General features: G+C 43.2%; 1 protein-coding gene across 1 annotated transcript in view; it reads left to right on the top strand.

Moving 5' to 3' along the window:
• Positions 1-22,339, top strand: part of cacnb2b (calcium channel, voltage-dependent, beta 2b) — an 87,392-nt gene that overhangs the window by 31,960 nt on the left and 33,093 nt on the right. The window contains exons 7-11 of the mRNA XM_045714329.1: positions 1,624-1,704; positions 14,790-14,848; positions 14,963-15,072; positions 16,639-16,647; positions 20,098-20,249. Coding sequence (XP_045570285.1) covers positions 1,624-1,704; positions 14,790-14,848; positions 14,963-15,072; positions 16,639-16,647; positions 20,098-20,249 — 411 coding nt within the window. The remainder of the gene's footprint in view (positions 1-1,623; positions 1,705-14,789; positions 14,849-14,962; positions 15,073-16,638; positions 16,648-20,097; positions 20,250-22,339) is intronic.

Below are 22,339 nucleotides of genomic sequence, written 5' to 3'. Positions count from 1 at the left end.
TTAAAAGTAGAAAGTTTGCAGCAGTCCGCTTCCTTATGTCTGAAACACAGGCTTCAAGCGAGGGCAATTTTGGGGCTTCACCATGTTTCATTGAAATGTACAGCTGTGTGTCATCCGCATAGCAGTGAAAGTTAACATTATGTTTTCGAATGACATCCCCAAGAGGTAAAATATATAGTGAAAACAATAGTGGTCCTAAAACGGAACCTTGAAGAACACTGAAATTTACAATTGACAAACTGATATCTTTCCGACAGATAAGATCTAAACCAGGCCAGAACTTGTCCGTGTAGACCAATTTGGGTTTCCAATCTCTCCAAAAGAATGTGGTGATTGATGCTATCAAAAGCAGCACTAAGGTCTAGGAGCATGAGGACAGTTGCTGAGCCTCGGTCTGACGTCATTAAAAGGTAATTTACCACCTTCACAAGTGCAGTCTCAGTATTATGATGGGGTCTAAAATCAGACTGAAGCATTTCGTACACATTGTTTGTCTTCAGGAAGGCAGTGAGTTGCTGCGCAACAGATTTTTCTAAAATGTTTGAGAGGAATGGGAGAACAGTCTATTTCTAGGGTGGCTGGAGCCTTTGACAATCTTTAGGGTCTTCCTCTGACACTGCCTGGTATAGAGGTTCTGAATAGTCAGTAAGCTTGGCCGCAGTGATGTACTGGGCCATACGCATTACCCTCTGTAGCGCCTTGCGGTCAGGGGCCAAGCAGTTGCCATACCAGGCGGTGATGCAACCAGTCAGGATGCTCTCGATGGTGCAGCTGTAGGACTTTTTGACGATCTGGGGACCCATGCCCAATCTTTTCAGTCTCCTGAGGGGGAATAGGCATTATTGTGCCCTCTTCACGACTGTCCTGGTGTGTTTGGACCATGTTAGTTTGTTGGTGATGTGGACACCAAGGCACTTGAAGCTCTCAACCTGCTCCACTACAGTCCTGTTGATGAGAATGGGGGCATGCTCGGCCCTCCTTTTCCTGTAGTCCACAATTATCTCCTTTGTCTTGATCAAATTGAGGTAGAGGTTGTTGTCCTGGCACCACACTTCCAGGTCTCTTACCTCCTCCCTACAGGCTGTCTCATGCATGTCAATCTCTTCTGGCTCAAATTAAAGGAGAGATTGACTGCATCACTACTTGTTTTTGTACAAATTCATTCTTGTGGGAGCTCCTCCTATAAGAGTATGAATTAGGCTGTTTGAGAAGGTTTGAAAACCTAAGTAACCATCTTACACATTGTTTGTAGCACAATAGATTGACTTACATTAGCTACTGTAGTAGGTAAAAGATGTGTGCTGGAAACCCTTGGTAGAGCATTGGGTGAAGTAGGCATTGTGGTGCTCCTGAATTACCTTTATTTTTCGGCTTCAGAACAATGTCTACATAAAACATAGTTAATTGTTTTAATATATACTGTGCTTGACAACATTCTCAATTACAAACATTGCCAGCATATAACATTGTGCAAAACAAATGTTGTACTTCATTAAAATACTATGTTTTAAACTCATAAGTTTTCATCTCTGTGATGCATTGGGCCAATTCTGCAGCTGCATTGGTTTCCTCTTCCTGTATCTGATTGGTTACTTCCTGTTTAATGTGTTGTGATTACTGTAGGGGGAGCAGGTGGCAGCCTATGACGTGGTTCCTACCATGCGGCCTGTGGTGCTGATGGGGCCCTCACTGAAGGGCTTAGAGGTAAGTGGCCCCTACACACACTACCGAGAAATAACCTGACAAAGATCCTTGCACGATAAAAATGTTTGTTTCAACTGGTGTAGACTTTACATTGAAATGCTTGCTTCTGAACCTTTCCCTACAATGCAGAGTTAAAAACAAATAATAATATATAAAATAGAAAATAACATGAGCAATAAAATACACAAGAGTGGAGCTATATACAGGGATCAATGTGCAGAGGTATGAGGTACCCGAGGTTGGTATGTACATGAAGGCAGGGTAAAGTGACTAGGCATCAGGATAGATAATAATAAGGTATTTGAGGTAGATATGTACATGAAGGCTGGGTAAAGTGACTAGGCATCAGGATAGATAATAATAAGGTATTTGAGGTAGATATGTACATGCAGGCAGGTAAAGTGACTAGGCATCAGGATAGATAATAATAAGGTATTTGAAGTAGATATGTACACGCAGGCAGGGTAAAGTGTCTAGACATCAGGATAGATAATAATAAGGTATTTGAGGTAGATATGTACATGCAGGCAGGGTAAAGTGTCTAGACATCAGGATAGATAATAATAAGGTATTTGAGGTAGATATGTACATGCAGGCAGGGTATTGCGTATTTTGTTTTTTTTATATACAATTTTTTACATGATCAGCTCAGGAAAGGTTGTGTGTTAATACATACAGCCGGGTAGAACTACTGGATATTAGAGCAATGATAACTCACCAGAGCTACCAGTATTACGACCAGGAATACGACTTCCCTGGAGCAGAGCCTTTGTTCACTCTCCCCAGAGTAATTGAACTTATTCCAGAGGCCGACCCAAAACATCACCATCGGAGGAGAGGCTCTCGAGGCGGCCTGTTGGTTCGACTTATGAGGTGCGAACACCACCCACAGCTTCCGAGTATATTACTCACAAATGGTCAGTCTTTGGATAAGAGAGTTGATGAGCTTAAAGCAAGGATTTCTTTCCAGAGAGACATTGGGGCCTGTAACATACTTTGTTTCACGAAAACATAGCTCTCTCGGGATATTCTGTCGGAGTTGGTAAAACCAGCAGGATTCTCATTACATCACACAGACAGGAATAAATATCTCTCCAGGAAGCAGAAGGGCAGAGGTGTGTGTTTTATGATTAATGACTCATGGTGTAATTCTAGGAACATACAGGAGATCAAGTTCTTCACCTGACCTAGAATACCTCACATACATATCACCATATTATCTCCCAAGAAAATTATCCTCCGTCATCGCCACGGTCATTTACATCCTACCTCAAGCCGAAACCTCGACGGCCCTCAAAGAACTTCACTGGACTTTATGCAAACTGGAAACCACATATCCTGAGGCTGCATTTATTGTAGCTGGGGATTTTAACAAAGCAAGTCTGAGGACTAGGCTGCCGAAATTCTATCAACATATCGGCTGTCCTACTCACGCTACTAAGACTCTCGACCATTGCTATTCAAAATTCTGGAATGCTTACAAGGTCCTCCTCCGCCCTCTGTTCGGCAAATCTGACCACGACTCCATCTTGCTCCTCCCGTCCTATAGGCAGACATTCAAACAGGAAGTTTCCCGTGCTTCGTACTATTCAACGCTGGTCTGACCAATCGGAATCCATGCTTCAGGATTGTTTTGATCACGTAGACTGGGATATGTTCCGGGTAGCTTGCGAAAATAATCTAGACACATACATGGATATGGTGACTGAGCTAATAAGGAAGTGTGTAGGAGATGTAGTACCCACTGTGACTATTAAAACCTACACTAACCAGAAACCATGGCTAGATGGTAGCATTCGCGCGAAACTGAAAGCGCGAACCTCCGCATATTTAAAACTTCTTAGGGCTCCTTATTTCTCAATTTCCGCCTGAATGACGTGCCCTAAGTAAACTGCCTGTTGCTCAGGCCCTGAAGCCAGGATATGCATATAATTGGTACTATTGGAAAGAACAATTTGAAGTTTGTGGAAATGTTAAAATAATGTAGGAGAATATAACACAATAGTTATGGTAGGAGAAAATTCAAAGAAAAACTTACCGGAAACTTTTTTTTTTTCAGAGACCATCCCCTTAGAAAGTAAAGTAAAAGGTCATGTTGAAAATTAGCTTCCTGGATGGCTTCCTATGGCTTCCACAGGGTGTCAGCCATCTATGTCCAAAGTTTCAGGCTTGTAACTTCCAAAACAAATAAGAAATAACAGTTTTAGTACAGGGACACAGTCTTGAAAATCCGTGATTGCGCGCACCATGAAGACAGGATGCTCCTGCTAAAATCGGTCTCCTATTGAACATACTTCTTTCCGTAAGAAATATTATTACATTTTAGGGTATCTGGGGAGTAAATAGAAAAGTATTTTGACTTGCTGAAACAAAGTTTAGGGGTAGATTTTTGGATTCCTTTCTCTGCATGTTGAACGAGTTGATTACTCAAATCGATGGCGCCAACTAAACAGACTTTTTGGGATATAAAGAAGGATTTTATCAAACGAAACGACACTACATGTTACAGCTGGGAGCCTTTGGATGACAAATCAAAGGAAGATTTTTTAAAAGTAAGTGAATATTTAATCGCTATTTGTGAATTTATGAAACCTGTGCCAGTGGAAGAATATTTTGATCTGGGGCGCCGTCCTCAAACAATTGCATGGCATGTTTTCGCTGTTATCCTCTCTAGGCTAGGCGGGACGAATTCGTCCCACCTACGTAACAGCCACTTGCAGCCTGTGGCGCGATTTTCAAAACATTAAAAATCCTATTACTTCAATTTCTCAAACATATGACTATTTTACAGCTATTTAAAGACAAGACTCTCGTTAATCTAACCACACTGTCCGATTTCAAAAAGGCTTTACAACGAAAGCAAAACATTAGATTATGTCAGCAGAGTACCAAGCCAGAAATAATCAGACACCCATTTTTCAAGCCAGCATATAATGTCACCAAAACCCAGAAGACAGCTAAATGCAGCACTCACCTTTGATGATCTTCATCAGATGACAACCCTAGGACATTATGTTATACAATACATGCATGTTTTGTTCAATCAAGTTCATATTTATATCAAAAACCAGCTTTTTACATTAGCATGTGACGTTCAGAACTAGCATACCCCCCGCAAACTTCCGGGGAATTCGCTAACATTTTACTAAATTACTCACGATAAACGTTCACAAAAAGCATAACAATTATTTTAAGAATTATAGATACAGACCTCCTCTATGCACTCGATATGTCCGATTTTAAAATAGCTTTTTGGTGAAAGCACATTTTGCAATATTCTAAGTACATAGCCCAGGCATCACGGGCTCGCTATTTAGACACCCGGCAAGTTTAGCACTCACCATAATCATATTTACTATTATAAAAGTTTGATTACCTTTTGTTGTCTTCGTCAGAATGCACACCCAGGACTGCTACTTCAATAACAAATGTTGGTTTGGTCCAAAATAATCCATCGTTATATCCGAATAGCGGCGTTTTGTTCGTGCGTTCCAGACACTATCCAAAATAGTAAAGAAGTGTCGCGCGCATGGCGCAATTCGTGACAATAAAATTCTAAATATTCCATTACCGTACTTCGAAGCATGTCAACCGCTGTTTAAAATCAATTTTTACGCCATTTTTCTCGTAGAAAAGCGATAATATTCCGACAGGGAATCTCCTTTTCGGCAAACAGAGGAAAAAATCCCAAAGGCGGGGGCGGTCGGGGTCACGCGCATAAGCCCAGAGTCCCTTGATCGGCCACTTGAGAAAGGCGATAATGTGTTTCAGCCTGGGGCTGGAATGACGACATTCTGTTTTTTCCCGGGCTCTGAGCGCCTATGGACGACGTGGGAAGTGTCACGTTAGAGCAGAGATCCTTAGTAAATGATAGAGATGGAAAAGAAGTTCAAGAAATGGTCAGACAGGCCACTTCCTGTAAAGGAATTTCTCAGGATTTGACCTGCCATTTGAGTTCTGTTATACTCACAGACACCATTCAAACAGTTTTAGAAAATTTAGGGTGTTTTCTATCCATATGTAATAAGTATATGCATATTCTAGTTACTGGGTAGGAGTGGTAACCAGATTAAATCGGGTATGTTTTTTATCCAGCCGTGTCAATACTGCCCCCTAGCCCTAACAGGTTAAAGCTACTCTAAATCGGACAGTTCAGTTAGATTATAAGACACTTATATGTACCTAAGTGTTTAATATCCATAATTTTTATGATTATTTATTTGAATCACCGGAAGATGTCCCTTTAGCAGGACGCCTAGCCCTAAGAACCATGGCAAGGTGTAACGGCCGTCGTCAGAATTAGACCAAGGTGCAGCAGAGGATGTGTTCATCATTAGAATTTTAATTCAAAAAACAAGAGAACACTACAAAAATGAACAAAACCGACAGCAAACAGTCCTGTTAGGAAAATACTCAAAACAGAAACAATTACCCACAAAACCCAAAGGAAAAACATGCTCCTTATGTGTGACTCCCAATCAGCAACAACGAGCTTCAGCTGTGCCTGATTGGGAGCCACACACGGCCCAAAACAAAGAAATACAAAAACATAGAGAAAGGAACATAGAACGCCCACCCAATGTAACACCCTGGCCTAACCAAAATAAAGAACAAAAAACCCCTCTCTATGGCCAGGGCGTTACACAAGGCGACTGGTAATATGGCAGAATATAAACAGTGTAGTTATTCACTCCGCAAGGCAACCAAACAAGCTAAACATCAGTATAGAGATAAAGTGACTGAGCCGTGAATTCAATGGCTCAGACACAAGATGTATGTGGCAGGGACTACAGACAATCACAGACTACAAAAGGAAATCCAGTCACCGAGACCGACATCTTGCTTCTGGACAGGCTAAACACATTCTTCACATGCTTTGAAGATAACACAGTGCCACCGACGCGGCCTGCTACCAAGGATTGTGGGCTCTCCTTCTCCGTGGCCGAGTAAAACATTTAAAAGTGTTAACCCTCACAAGGCTGCCAGCCCAGACGGCATCCCTAGCCGCGTCCTCAGAGCAGGTGCAGACCAGCTGGCTGGTGTGTTTACGGGCATATTCAATTTCTCCCTATCCTAGTCTGCTGTCCCCACATGCTTCAAGATGGCCACCATTGTTCCTGTACCCAAGAAAGCAAAGATAACTGAACTTAATGACTATCACCCCGTAGTACTCTCCTCTGTCATCATGAAGTGCTTTGAGAAACTAGTCAATGATCATATCTTACCTGCCTACCTTACCTGCCACCCTAGACCCTAGACCTGCCTACCTTACCTGCCACCCTTTGAGAAACTAGTCAATGATCATATCTTACTTACCTACCTTACCTGCCACCCTAGACCCACTTCAATTCGCTTACCACCCCAATAGATCCACAGACGATTCAATCGCCATCACTCTGCACGCTGCCCTATCCCATCTGGACAAGAGGAATAACTACAGTATATAAGAATGCTGTTTATCGACTATAACTCAGCATTCAACACCATAGTACCCTCCAACCTCATCATTAAGCTTGGGGCCCTGGGTCTGAACCCCGCCCTGTGCAACTGGGTCCTGGACTTCCTGACGGGCCGCCCCCCAGGTGTTGAAGGTAGGAAACATCACCTCCACTCCGCTGATCCTCAACACAGGGGCCCAACAAGGGTGCGTGTTCAGCCCCCTCCTGTACTCCCTGTTCACCCGTGACTGCGTGGCCAAGCACTAGGTACAATGATAAAGTAACTACACAAGACAAACAAAACGATCACAGATAACAAAAAATACAGCAGCAGATTGTTACATTGACACATAAGTTATTCCCCTAACAGCACAAGAACTTGCATTACCCGAAGCAGTTACAAGCAATACAAAAATAAAAATCCTCCAATAAATGTTTAAAATGGGCAAGGGGGACAAGAGTCTTAAGTTTAAGTTTAGTCTGCCGGCTATTCCATAAGCAAGGAGAGTAACAGGAAAAGGCATCCATAACCAACTCTGTGGAAATCGCATGGGCCTCAAGTGTAATCCATGCTTGAGACCTGGTTTTAGGAATTATAATTATAATGTTGATGAGTGATGATAAATAAGAAGGTAGTTTATTCAGAAGTGCTTTATAGACAAACACGAGAGCATGTTGTTCTCGTCTCACGGACAGCGAAGTCCAACCCACATTTTGATATAAAACACAGTGGTGAGTTCTGTAGCTAGCACCCGTAATAAACCTAAGTGCGCAATGATAAGTAGCATCCAGCGATTTAAGTGTTGATGCCATAGCATGCATGTAAATAATATCCCCATAATCTATAACAGACATAAAAGTAGCTTTCACAATTTGTCTTCTATTTGTAGAGGACAAACATATCCTGTTTCTATAGAGGAAGCCTAGCTTGATTTTTAGCCGTTTAGAAAGTTCATCAATATGCATTTTAAAAGACAATTTATCATCCAACCATATCCCTAAGTATTTATATTTATTTTTTATTTCACCTTTATTTAACCAGGTAGGCCAGTTGAGAACAAGTTCTCATTTACAACTGCGACCTGGCCAAGATAAAGCAAAGCAGTGCGACAAAAACAACAACACAGAGTTACACATAAACAAACGTACAGTCAATAACACAAAATAAAAATGTATATACAGTGTGTGCAAATGTAGAAGAGTAGGGAGGTAGGCAATAAATAGGCCCTAGAGGCAAAATAATTACAATTTAGCATTAATACTGGAGTGATAGATGATTGTTATTTTAAACTTTATTTAACTAGTTAATAACAAATTCTTATTTTCAATGACAGCCTAGGAACAGTAGGTTAACTGCCTTGTTCAGAACTACAGATTTTTACATTGTCAGCTCGGGCAACCTTGCGGTTACTAGTCCAACGCTCTAACCACTAGGCTACCTGCTCCCCAGTATCTCTACTTGCACATGATGATGTGCAAGTAGACATACTGGGGTGAAAAAGAGCAAGAGGGTAAGTTATAATATGGGGATGAGGTAGTCGGGTGTGCTGTTTACAGATTGGCTGTGCACAGGTACAGTGATCGGTAAGCTGCTCAGACCTGATGCTTAAAGTTAGTGAGGGAGATATAAGACTCCAGCTTCAGAGATTTTTGCAATTCGTTCCAGTCATTGGCAGCAGAGAACTGGAAGGAAAGGCAGGCAAAGGAAGTGTTGGCTTTGGGGATGACCAGTGCAATGTACCCGCTGGAGTGCGTGCTACGGGTGGATGTTGCTATTGTGACCAGTGAGCTGAGATAAGGCGGGGCTTTACCAGGCAAAGACTTATAGATGACCTGGAGCCAATGGGTTTGACAACGGATATGTAGTGAGGGACAGCCAACGAGAGCATACAGGTCGCCGTGGTGGGTAGTATATGGGGCTTTGCTGACAAAACGGATGGCACTGTGATAGACTACATCCAGTTTGCTGAGTAGAGTGTTGGGAGCTATTTTGTAAATGACATTGCCGAAGTCAAGGATCGGAAGGATAGTCAGTTTTACGAGGGTATGTTTGGTGGCATGAGTGAAGGATGCTTTGTTGCGAAATAGGAAGCCGATTATAGATTTAATTTTGCATTGGAGATGTTTAATGAGTCTGGAAGGAGAGTTTACAGTCTAACCAGACACTTAGGTATTTGTAGTTGTCCACATATTCTAAGTCAGAACCGTCCAGAGTAAGTGATGCTAGTCGGGCGGGCGGGTGCAATCGGCAGCAATCGGTTGAAGAGCATGCATTTAGTTTTACTAGCATTTAAAAGAAGTTGGAGGCCATGGAAGAAGAGTTGTATGGCGTTGAAGCTCATTTGGAGGTTTGTTAGCACAGTGTCCAAAGAAGGGCCAGATGTATACAGAATGGTGTCATCTGCGTAGAGATGGATCAGAGAATCACCAGCAGCTACAGCGACATCATTGATATATACAGAGAAAAGAGTATTGAACCCTGTGGCACCCCCATAGAGACTGCCAGAGGGCCGGACAACAGGCCCTCCGATTTGACACACTGAACTCTATCTGAGAAGTAGTTGGTGAACCAGGTGAGGCAGTCATTTGAGAAGCCAAGACTATTGAGTATGCCAATAAGAATGCAGTCATTGACAGAGTCGAAAGCCTTGGCCAGGTTGATGAAGACGGCTGCACAGTACTGTCTTTTATCGATGGCAGTTATGATATTGTTTAGGGCCTTGAGCGTGGCTGAGGTGCACCCATGACCCGCTCGGAAACCAGATTGCATAGTGGAGAAGGTACGGTGGGATTCGAAATGGTCGGTGATCTGTTTATTAACTTGGCTATCGAAGATTTTAGAAAGGCAGGGCAGGATGGTCTTTAACAGTTTGGGTCTAGAGTGACTCCGCCTGTCACGTCCTGGCCAGTATAAGGGTTAATTGTCATTGTAGTTTGGTCAGGACGTGGCAGAGGGTATTTGGTTTATGTGGTTCGGGGTGGTGTGTTTGTTATAGGGGATTTGATTTATGTATTCCGGGGTTTTTGGGCACTGTTCCTTGTTTATGTATTTCTATGTTGATCTAGCTCGTTGTATGTCTATGTTTGGTTAATTGGGGTTGGGACTCTCAATTGAAGGCAGGTGTTGTCTATTTGCCTTTGATTGAGAGTCCCATATAGTAGGGTGTGTTTGTCTCTTGTGGGAGATTGTTTTGTGCTTGTTGAGCCTGCCACACTGTTGTTAGTTGTGAGTGGCATTTATTGTTTTGTTTTTTCAGTGGATGCTTTACTCTTTTTGTGAATTAAAAGAATGAGTATCCATATACCCGCTGCATTTTGGTCTTCCCTGCAACACCACGACGAATTTTGTGACACCGCCTTTGAAAAGGGGGATGACTGCAGCAGCTTTCCAATCTTTAGGGATCTCAGACGATACGAAAGAGAGGTTGATTAGGCTAGTAATAGGGGTTGCAACAATTTTGGTGAATTATTTTAGAAAGAGAGGGTCCAGATTGTCCAGCCCAGCTGATTTGTAGGGATCCAGATTTTGCAGGTCTTTCAGAACATCAGCTGTCTGGATTTGGGTGGCCAGCTGTGGAAAAATGCTTATTGAGATTATCGTAGATTTATCGGTGGTGATAGTGTTTCCTTTCCTCAGTGCAGTGGGCAGCTGGGAGGAGGTGCTCTTATTCTCCATGGACTTTACTGTGTCCCAAAACTTTTTGGAATTAGTGCTACAGGATGCAATTTCTGTTAGAAAAAGCTAGCCTTTGCTTTCCTAACGGTCTGTGTATATTGGTTCCTAACTTCCCTGAAAAGTTGCATATCGCGGGAGCTATTCGATGCTAATGCAGTACGCCACAGGATGTTTTTGTGCTGGTCTAGGACAGTCAACCAGGCATCCTCTACTGACAGAATGAGGTCAATATCCTTCCAGGATACCCGGGCCAGGTTTATTAGAAAGGCCTGCTCGCTGAAGTGTTATAGGGAGCGTTTGACAGTGATGAGGGGTGTTCGTTTGACCGTGGACCCAGTGCACAAGCTGGCAATGAGGCAGTGATCGCTGAGATCCTGGTTGAAGACAGCAGAGGTGTATTTAGAGGGCAGGTTGTTCAGGATGATATCTAAGAGGGTGCGTATGGTTACGGATTTCAGGTTGTACCTGGTAGGTTCCTTGATGATTTGTGTGAGATTGAGGGCATCTAGCTTAGATTGTAGGACGGCCGGGGTGTTAAGCATGTCCCAGTTTAGGTCACCTAACAGTACAAACTCTGAAGATAGATGGGGCGCGATCAATTCACATATGGTGTCCAGGGCTCAACTGGGGGCTGAGGGGGGTCTATAACAAGCGGCAACGGTGAGAGACTTGTTTATGGAAAGATGGATTTTTAAAAGTAGAAGCTTGAATTGTTTGGACACAGACCTGGATAGTATGACAGAACTCTGCAGGCTATCTCTGCAGTAGATTGTAACTCCGCCCTGTTTGGCAGTTCTATCTTGTCGGAAAATGTTATAGTTGGGGATGGAATTTACAGGGGTATTGGTGGTCTTCCTAAGCCAGGATTCCGACACGGCTAGGACATCCGGGTTGGCGGAGTGTGCTAAAGCAGTGAATAAAACAGAAGGAGGAGGCTTCTAATGTTAACATGCATGAAACCAATGCTTTTACGGTTACAGAAGTCAACACATGAGAGCGCCTGGGGAATGGGAGTGATGCTGGGGGCTGCAGGGCCTTGGTTAACCTCTACGTCACCAGAGGAACAAAGGCGGAGTAGGATAAGACTACGGCTAAAGGCTATAAGAACTTGTCATCTAGTGCGTTCGGAACATAGAGTAAAAGGAGCAGGTTTCTGTGCGTGGAAGAATAGATTCAAGGCATAATGTACAGACAAGGGTATGGTAGGATGTGAGTACAGTTGAGGTAAGCCTAGGCATTGAGTGACGATGAGAGAGGTTTTCTCTCTAGAGGCACCATTTAAGCCAGGTGAGGTCACCGCATGTTTGGGGGGTGGAACATAAGAGCTAGCTAAGGCATAATGAGCAGGGCTGGAGGCTCTACAGTGAAATAAGGCAAAAATTACTAACCTAAACAGCATTAGACAAGGCATATAGACATTAGGGAGAGGCATGAGTAGCCGACAAATCATAGGGTCCAGTGAGTAGCTAGGCGAGCTGGAGGCACGGCGGTTCAGACAGCTAGCAGGCCGGGGGACGTCGCAACAAGAGTCTGTTGTAGCCCCCTCGGACGGTTACATAGTCGTGATGGATCGGCAGGGCAGCAAAGGGTCAATTGGCAGAAGAGTTATTGAAGCCCAGGAATAATCTGATGGAATTCTTTGGCTACCCGGGAGAAGGGCCTAGCTCAAGGCTAGCACCAGGCTTATTTATTTTACCTTTATTTTACCAGATAAGTTGACTGAGAACATATTCCTATTTACAGCAACGACCTAGGGAATAGTTTCAGGGGAGAGGGGGATGAATGAGCCAATTGTAAGCTGGGGATGATTAGGTGGCCGTGATTGTATGAGGGCCAGATTGGGAATTTAGCCAGGACACCGGGGTTAACACCCCTACTCTTACGATAAGTGCAATGGGATCTTTAGTGACCACAGAGAGTCAGGACACCCGTTTAACGTCCCATCCGAAAGACGGCACCCTACACAGGGCACTGCCCTGGGGCATTGGGATATTTTTTAGACCAGAGGAAAGAGTGTCTCCTACTGGCCCTCCAACACCACTTCCAGCAGCATCTGGTCTCCCATCAAGGGACTGACCAGGACCAACCTTGCTTAGCTTCAGAAGCAAGCCAGCAGTGGGATGCAGGGTGGTATGGGAAAGAAACCCCCTCGGACAATTACGTCGGTAGACCAGTCGTGATGAATCGGCGAGGCTCCGTGTCGGCAGCAAAGGGTCCAGGCCAATTGGCAAAAGAGGTAATTAAAGCCCAGGGATTGCTTGATGGAATCTTTTCAGCTAGCCTGGAGATGGGCCTAGTTTGAGGCTAGCTCCAGGCTAACTACTAGCTAGTAGCTAGCTGCAGAAGGGGGTCCCGGTTCAAAAGTGTAAAAATAGCAGATCCATACCCCATTGGGTGGGGCGGGTTGCAGGAGAGTAAGTTCAGTCCGTAGATGGAAAATGAGATTTAAAGAAATAAAATAATAAAAAATGAAAATAATACAAATATATACGAAGAAAAACGATTTGTACAAGGGACGGGACAAGACAATCAAAACAGACATCCCCACTGCTACGCCATCTTGGATCTCTTATATGCAGAGACCTGATTAATTCATCTAAACCCGTAAGTGCAAGTGTATTTTCGACCCTATTAAAAATCATAAAATGTGTTTTCTTTGCATTTAAAGCAAGTTTCAGCTGTATAAAAGACCTTGTAATTTCTTAAAATATTTCTCCAATGTTGGTAATGCTTGGTCAGCCGTTGAAGCGATAGAGTACATGACAGTGTCATCAGCATATACATGAATTTTACACTTATCTCATCACCGATTTTGTTTATGTAGAGAGTGAACAGTAATGGACCAAGTATAGAACCTTGTGGGCACCCCTTTAACCAACTCCAATGGCTTCGACTGGATGCTGTCGACTCTAACAGCCTGAAAAACAGCTTCTATCTCAAGGCCATCCGTGATTGTCTGTAGGCCCTGCCGCATACGTCTCGTGTCTGAGCCATTTAATTGCGACTCCACTTTGTCTCTGTACTGACGTTTGCCTGTTTGATTTCCTCACGGAGGAAAGAACTACACTGTTTGTATTCAACCATATTCCCAGTCACCTTGCCGTGGTTAAATGCAGTGGTTCATGCTTTCAGTTTTGTGCAAGTGTTGCCATCTACTCTTTGGCCATAATGACCATCGTTATGTTTGGAGGAAAAAGGGGGACAATTGCAAGCCGAAGAACACCATCCAACCGTGAAGCACGGGGGTGGCAGCATCATGTTGTGGGGGTGCTTTGCTGCAGGAGGGACTGGTGCACTTCACGAAATAGATGGTATCATGACAATGGAAAATTATGTGGATATATTGAAGCAACATCTCAAGACATCAGTCAGGAAGTTAAAGCTTGATTGCAAATGGGTCTTCCAAATGGACAATGACCCCAAGCATACCTCCAAAGTTGTGGCAAAATGACTTCAGGACAACAAAGTCAAGGTATTGGAGTGGCCATCACAAAGCCCTGACCTCAATCCCATAGAACATTTGTGGGCAGAACTGAAATAAACGTGTGCGAGCAAGGAGGCCTACAAACCTGACTCAGTTACACCAGCTCTGTCAGGAGGAATGGGACAAAATTCACCCAACTTATTGTAGGAAGCTTGTGGAAGGCTACCCAAAATATTTGACCCAAGTAAAACAATTTAAAGGCAATGCTACCAAATACTGAGTGTATGTAAACGTCTGATCCACTGGGAATGTGATGAAAGAAATAAAAGCTGAAATAAATAGATCTCTCTACTATTATTATAACCTAAGACAGGGAATTTTTACTAGGATTAAACGTCAAGAATAGTGAAAAACTGAGTTTAAATGTATTTGGCTAAGGTGTATGTAAACTTGTGATGGAGGAGAATCTAAGGTAACATACATGTGATGGAGGAGAATCTAATGTAACAATGTACATGTGATTAATGGTGTTTCTGTGTGATCCTAGGTAACAGACATGATGCAGAAAGCACTCTTCGACTTTTTAAAACACAGATTTGAAGGGAGGTGAGTCCTACAGGTTGTATCAACTGTGGATTTGACAATAAATACAATATACATCATGTTTATCCAAACATTTTAACTTCAAATAAAATATCACGCTTGCTCTGTATTTCTCAGAATTACTATAACTCGTGTGACTGCAGACATCGCTCTAGCGAAGCGATCCATACTCAACAACCCCAACAAGAAAGCCCTGATGGACCGCTCAAACACACGCTCTAACCTAGGTAAGGTATCGGTTAACTATCTAACCCCAGCCTTAACCCTCTAATCCTCTAACCCCAACCCCTTAATCCTAACGGTGTCATGGTAACTAACCTAGGTTAAAGTATGGCCTAACACACCTTACCACAGGAACTAACAGTCGCTAACCTCACCAGAAAATATAACAGTTAATTTCCCTTTTGTTTGTCTAGTGCCCTGTGGGTCATAATGTTCGCTAATAATGTACTATGCTGACTGGCTATTGATCAGTTGCATGCACAGAAGATTATTGTAGATTTGGGGTTGGGTCTCAAAATAATCAGAACACTTACAGCTACCATACTTTACAATACAATATTATAGCAACCATATTTTACAATACAATATTATAGATACAATACAATATTATCGGCCAGGATTAAAAAATAAATATTACACCCAATCAGAACAGGTTTATGTTGGGGTAATGCCCATATCCATTCAAATAAGGTTTATATCGGGGTAATGTCCATATCCAATCAGAACAGGTTTATGTTGGGGTAATGCCCATATCCAATCAGAACAGGTTTATGTTGGGGTAATGCCCGTATCCAATCAGAACAGGTTTATGTTGGGGTAATGCCCATACCCAATCAGAATAGGTTTATATCGGGGTAATGCCCATACCCAATCAAACCAGGTTTATCGGGGTAATGCCCATATCCAATCAGAACAGGTTTATATCGGGGTAATGCCCATACCCAATCAAACCAGGTTTATATCGGGGTAATGCCCATACCCAATCAAACCAGGTTTATATTGGGGTAATGCCCATAACCAATCAGAACAGGGTTTATAATGAGGTAATGTATCATACCACATCAGAACAGGGTTTATATTGAGGTAATGTATCATACCACATCAGAACAGGGTTTATAATGAGGTAATGTATCATACCACATCAGAACAGGGTTTATAATGAGGCAATGTATCATACCACATCAGAACAGGGTTTATATTGAGGTAATGTATCATACCACATCAGAACAGGGTTTATAATGAGGCAATGTATCATACCACATCAGAACAGGGTTTATATTGAGGTAATGTATCATACCACATCAGGTGAATGCACCAATTTGTAAGTCACTCTGGATAAGAGCGTCTGCTAAATGACGTAAATGTAAATGTAAATGTAAACATCAGAACAGGGTTTATAATGAGGTAATGTATCATATGTATCATATCCCGGTCCACCTGTCACCAGAGGGCAGCAGAGACCGTCCTAGAGACATTAATGACACTCAGTCTGTCCAATTTACTCATCATGATTTCCCTGTTAAAAGACGTTTTCTGTTGTCCTTTGCAGAAGCTTGAATTATATTCTATGTTCGTTTGTTTCCTGAGTGAGTTCGAAACTTAGTGTTTGTTGGTTTTTCAAGTGTACTGTGATCTTGCGGTTTCCGTTTCTCAGTAAAGTATTATGTTATGTTACACACCCAATCAGGACAGGGTCTACAGTATATTGACTAACCCTAAATGTACAGTAGTGGGAAAGTAATTTACTTGGTTCTCTACACCCTGTCCCTCTCCTTGCTGTCTGTTTCCAGATACTGCTGGTATGTACAATACTACTAATATAATATAATACATAGACTGTGCTGTCCTGTAGACTGTGCTGTGTATAAACCCTACCACTAGTCTACCTGCAGACTGTGCTGTATATAAACCTTACCACTAGTCTACCTGTAGACTGTGCTGTATAGAAACCCTACCACTAGTTTACCTGTAGACTGTGCTGTATAGAAACCCTACCACTAGTCTACCTGTAGACTGTGCTGTATAGAAACCCTACCACTAGTTTACCTGTAGACTGTGCTGTATAGAAACCCTACCACTAGTCTACCTGTTGACTGTGGTGTATAGAAACCCTACCACTAGTCTACCTGTTGACTGTGCTGTATAGAAACCCTACCACTAGTTTACCTGTAGACTGTGCTGTATAGAAACCCTACCACTACTTTACCTCTGTACCAGGCGTTTTCAAAGTCTGAGACAGTGCAGAGGATGTATGTCATATTTTTAAGATACATTTCTTCCATTCTTTTGTCAAATAAATAGTTGCACTGAAATTGTTAGAAAACAACTTTTTATTTTTGGACAGTCAGTTCTGATTGTAGGCATTATTAATCTCCTGTTCCCACATTTGGGCTAAAATCATGCTCTGCACACCTTAATTAACATGCAACTGACTTACCAAAAATATTTCATCAATAAAAGTGCTTTCAGAATATCCAGATAATCATTATTCAGTCGAATAAAGTTACTTTCTTGTTTTAATTATACATGTCATTGCCCTTTTAAGAAGCCATTTTTCTTTATTTTACTAGGCAAGTCAGTTAAGAACAAATTCTTATTTTCAATGATGGCCTAGGAACAGTGGGTTAAATGCCATGTTCAGTGGCAGACCGACAGATTTGTACTTTGTCACCTCGGGGATTTGACCTTAAAACCTTCTGGTTACAAGTCCGATGCTCTAACCACGAGGCTACCTGCCGTCCCTTTTAAAAAGCCATTTCCCTTTTAGAAGCCAGTGCCCTTTTAAGAAGCCATTGCCACTTTTAAGAAGCCATTGCCACTTTTAGAAGCCAGTGCCCTTTTAAGAAGCCAGTGCCCTTTTAAGAAGCCAGTGCCCTTTTAAGAAGCCAGTGCCCTTTTAAGAAGCCATTGCCCTTTTTAGAAGCCAGTGCCACTTTAAGAAGCCATTGCCCTTTTTAGAAGCCAGTGCCACTTTAAGAAGCCAGTGCCCTTTTAAGAAGCCAGTGCCACTTTAAGACCTCTGTTGCATTATTGCCCTAACCATGCTAGAAACTCCGTTTTTAGTTGCCTTTTTTAAATGATGCAACTCTTGCAATTTTAGGAGTTAAGAAATAAACGTGTTAGCTCTGGAAAGCCCCTTTTTAAATGTAGCCATAGAAACAGCTTTGGGTTCCCGAGTGGCGCAGTGGTCTAAGGCAGTGCAAGAGGCATCACTACAGTCCCTGATTTGATTCCAGGCTGTATCACATCCGGCCGTGTTTGGGAGTCCCATAGGGCGGTGCACAATTGGCCCAGCGTCGTCCGGGTTTGGCCGGGGTAGGCCGTCATAGTAAATAAGAATTTGTTCTTAACTGACTTGCCTAGTTAAAAGGTTAAATATGTGTTTCCCCCGTGATTGTAACTATAAACAGGCTTTATATTAATTCATTACTGGAGAACTGAATACAGTTTGACTTGTCTTTCCTTTCACACATTCCTTGAAACTCTATGGCACACCCAAGGGAAGTGTCTCACACTTTGAAAACCTCTGCTCTAGACTGTGCTGTATAAAAAGACACAGTAGATGTGATCAATTATCTTGTAACATTTACCGTGAGGGAAAAAATTATTTGATCCCTTGCTGATTTTGTACGTTTGCCCACTGACAAAGAAATTATCAGTCTATAATTTTAATGGTAGGTTTATTTGAACAGTGAGAGACAGAAAAACAAAACAAAAAATCCAGAAAAACGCATGTCAAAAATGTTATAAATTGATTTGCATTTTAATGAGGGAAATAAGTATTTGACCCCCTCTCAATCAGAAAGATTTCTGGCTCCCAGGTGTCTTTTATACAGGTAACGAGCTGAGATTAGGAGGACACTCTTAAAGGGAGTGCTCCTAATCTCAGCTTGTTACCTGTATAAAAGACACCTGTCCACAGAAGCAATAAATCAATCAGATTCCAAACTCTCCACCATGGCCAAGACCAAAGAGCTCTCCAAGGATGTCAGGGACAAGATTGTAGACCTACACAAGGCTGGAATGGGCTACAAGACCATCGCCAAGCAGCTTGGTGAGAAGGTGACAACAGTTGGTGCGATTATTCACAAATGGAAGAACTGTCAATCTCCCTCGGCCTGGGGCTCCATGCAAGATCTCACCTCGTGGAGTTGCAATGATCATGAGAACGGTGAGGAATCAGCACAGAACTACACGGGAGGATCTTGTCAATGATCTCAAGGCAGCTGGGACCATAGTCACCAAAAAAACAATTAGTAACGCACTACGTAGTGAAGGACTGAAATCCTGCAGCGCCCGCAAGGTCCCCCTGCTCAAGAAAGTACATATACATGCCCGTCTGAAGTTTGCCAATGAACATCTGAATGATTCAGAGGACAACTGGGTGAAAGTGTTGTAGTCAGATGAGACCAAAATGGAGCTCTTTGGCATCAACTCAACTCGCCGTGTTTGGAGGAGGAGGAATGCTGCTTATGACCCCAAGAATATCATCTCCACATTCAAACATGGAGGTGGAAACATTATGCTTTGGGGGTGTTTTTCTGCTAAGGGGACAGGACAACTTCACCGCATCAAAGGGACGATGGACGGGGCCATGTATCATCAAATCTTGGGTGAGAACCTCCTTCCCTCAGCCAGGGCATTGAAAATGGGTCGTGGATGGGTATTCCAGCATGACAATGACCCAAAACACACGGCCAAGGCAACAAAGGAGTGGCTCAAGAAGAAGCACATTAAGGTCCTGGAGTGGCCTAGCCAGTCTCCAGACCTTAATCCCATAGAAAATCTGTGGAGGGAGCTGAAGGTTCGAGTTGCCAAACGTCAGCCTCGAAACCTTAATGACTTGGAGAAGATCTGCAAAGAGGAAACCAGGTGGCCAACTACTAGAAACATCTGACCTCTGTGATTGCCAACAAGGGTTTTGCCACCAAGTACTAAGTCATGTTTTGCAGAGGGGTCAAATACTTATTTCCCTCATTAAAATGCAAATCAATTTATAACATTTTTGACCTGCGTTTTTCTGGATTTTTTGTTTTGTTTTTCTGTCTCTCACTGTTCAAATAAACCTACCATTAAAATTATAGACTGATCATTTCTTTGTCAGTGGGCAAATGTACTAAATCAGCAGGAGATCAAATACTTTTTTCCCTCACTGTAGATATGTCAGGGCTTGTTTAGAAGGGTTAGGGTTTGTTTAGAGGGTTAATTGTTGGAGGTATTAGTGTCCACCATGCTCCATGTCTCTGCAGCCCAAATCCAAGGGGAGGTGGAGCGGATCTTTGAGCTAGCCCGGAGCCTACAACTGGTGGTGCTGGATGCAGACACAGTGAACCACCCAATACAGCTGTCTAAAACATCTCTGGCTCCCATCCTGGTCTACATCAAGGTCTCCTCCCCCAAGGTAAGGTTCCACACAGCTGGGTTAGTAAAGGTTTTATACAGCTGGGAAATTAAAGGTTCTATACAGCTGGGTTAGTAAAGGTTCTTTATAGCTGAGTTAGTAAAGGCTCCTCGCAGCTAGGTTAGTAAATGTACTTCACAGCTGGGTTAGTAAAAGGTTCTATAAAGCTGTGTTAGTACATTTGTTATACAGCTTTGTTAGTAAAGGTTCCTCACAGCTGGGTTAGTAAAGGTTCCTTACAGCTGGGTTAGTAAAGGTTCCTCACAGCTGGGTTAGTAAAGGTTCCTCACAGCTGGGTTAGTAAAGGTTCCTCACAGCTGGGTTAGTAAAGGTTCCTCACAGCTGGGTTAGTAAAGGTTCCTCACAGCTGGGTTAGTAAAGGTTCCTCACAGCTGGGTTAGTAAAGGTTCCTCACAGCTGGGTTAGTAAAGGTTCCTCACAGCTGGGTTAGTAAAGGTTCCTCACAGCTGGGTCACTAAAGGTTCCTCACAGCTGGGTCACTAAAGGTTCCTCACAGCTGGGTCACTAAAGGTTCCTCACAGCTGGGTCATTAAAGGTTCCTCACAGCTGGGTCACTAAAGGTTCCTCACAGTTGGGTTAGTAAAGGTTCTATACAGCTGCGTTATTAAAGGTTCTATATAGCTGGGTTAGCAAAGGTTCTACACAGGTGGGTCAGTAAAATATTCTATACCACTGGGTTTATACATTTTCAATACAGCTGGTTTAGTAAAGGTTCCTGACATCTTGGTTAGTAAACGTTCTACACAGCTAGTTTAGTAAAAAGATTGATGCAGCTGGGTTAGTGCATTTGCAGTACAGCTGGGTTAGTAAATGTTCCATACAGTTGGGTTAGTAAAGGTTCCACACAGCTGGGTGAGTAAAGGTTCCACACAGCTGGGTGAGTAAAGGTTCCACACAGCTGGGTGAGTAAAGGTTCCACACAGCTGGGTGAGTAAAGGTTCCACACAGCTGGGTGAGTAAAGGTTCCACACAGCTGGGTGAGTAAAGGTTCCACACAGCTGGGTGAGTAAAGGTTCCACACAGCTGGGTTAGTAAAGGTTCCACACAGCTGGGTTAGTAAAGGTTCCACACAGCTGGGTTAGTAAAGGTTCCACACAGCTGGGTTAGTAAAGTTTCTAAAGAGTAAAGGTTCTACACAAACTCCATACAGCATCACACACAGCCCCAACGCTAGAACACTGCAACGATTCAATCCACGTCATCAGAATGCGCAGCTGAACATTGTATGCTGGTAAACACTCGGTTTGATTGAAACAAAACCGATATTCATTAAATACGAATACAGAACTTGTTTTTGCATGGATTCGACGACGCAGTTCTTCTCCTGGAATCCCGCTTAACAGGCAGGTTGAAGCCTGCTTGACTGAGACGCTAAGCTGTTAGCCATCAAGCTAACAAAGTTGGTACCAGATGAGTTTTGTAATGGAGCCCTCTTTGTCTGGAGAGGTAAATGAATGGTTCCAGCGCTGTAGGAGCTTTATCTACTGCGGGACAAACCGGATCACTCGGAGTTCCATTGCGGCAATTGTTTACTTGCCGAGGATTATAGGCTTGAGGTGGTTTCATTGATAACGCAGATTGCCAGCCTACGTAAGAAACTGGGGAAAACTCAGAGTGGAATGTTTACATTTTCTACGCTGGTGGCTGGACGGCGTTCGCTTGTTGGATGCATCTCCGCCTTGTTGTTTGTTGTTATCTGACTGGCCGGTGTTGCCCGGAGCTCCCCCATCTGATAGCGGAGTAGAAGGAGCTCAGCAAGAGGAGCAAGACAATCAACAATGGTCGCATGTCACGAGCCTTGGAAGCCAAAGAGACTTCCCGCAAAGCAATCTACACTCCCAACGAGAGGCCCGGAGAGCTGTACAAACAGCGAATAGTTTTGCCGTCCTGGAGCCTGATCTTCCTGCACCTTTGTCGCTGGGGGTGCCTGTATCTGCGATCGCAGTGCCTACAACTACGAAGTTGATGTCGACAACCTTCCGTTCCTGCTCTGGATCAAGTGGGGCTTCTCCATCTGTCGGAGGCCTGCCACAGGCGTCGGGAGCAACCGGTTCAAGTTATCCTGCCTT

This window comes from Salmo salar, chromosome ssa03 (assembly GCF_905237065.1).
Source record: "Salmo salar chromosome ssa03, Ssal_v3.1, whole genome shotgun sequence".
In the NCBI taxonomy this organism is placed as follows: domain Eukaryota; kingdom Metazoa; phylum Chordata; class Actinopteri; order Salmoniformes; family Salmonidae; genus Salmo; species Salmo salar.
Note: the sequence above shows the minus strand (reverse complement) of the source record. Positions and strands in the feature narration are given on the sequence as shown.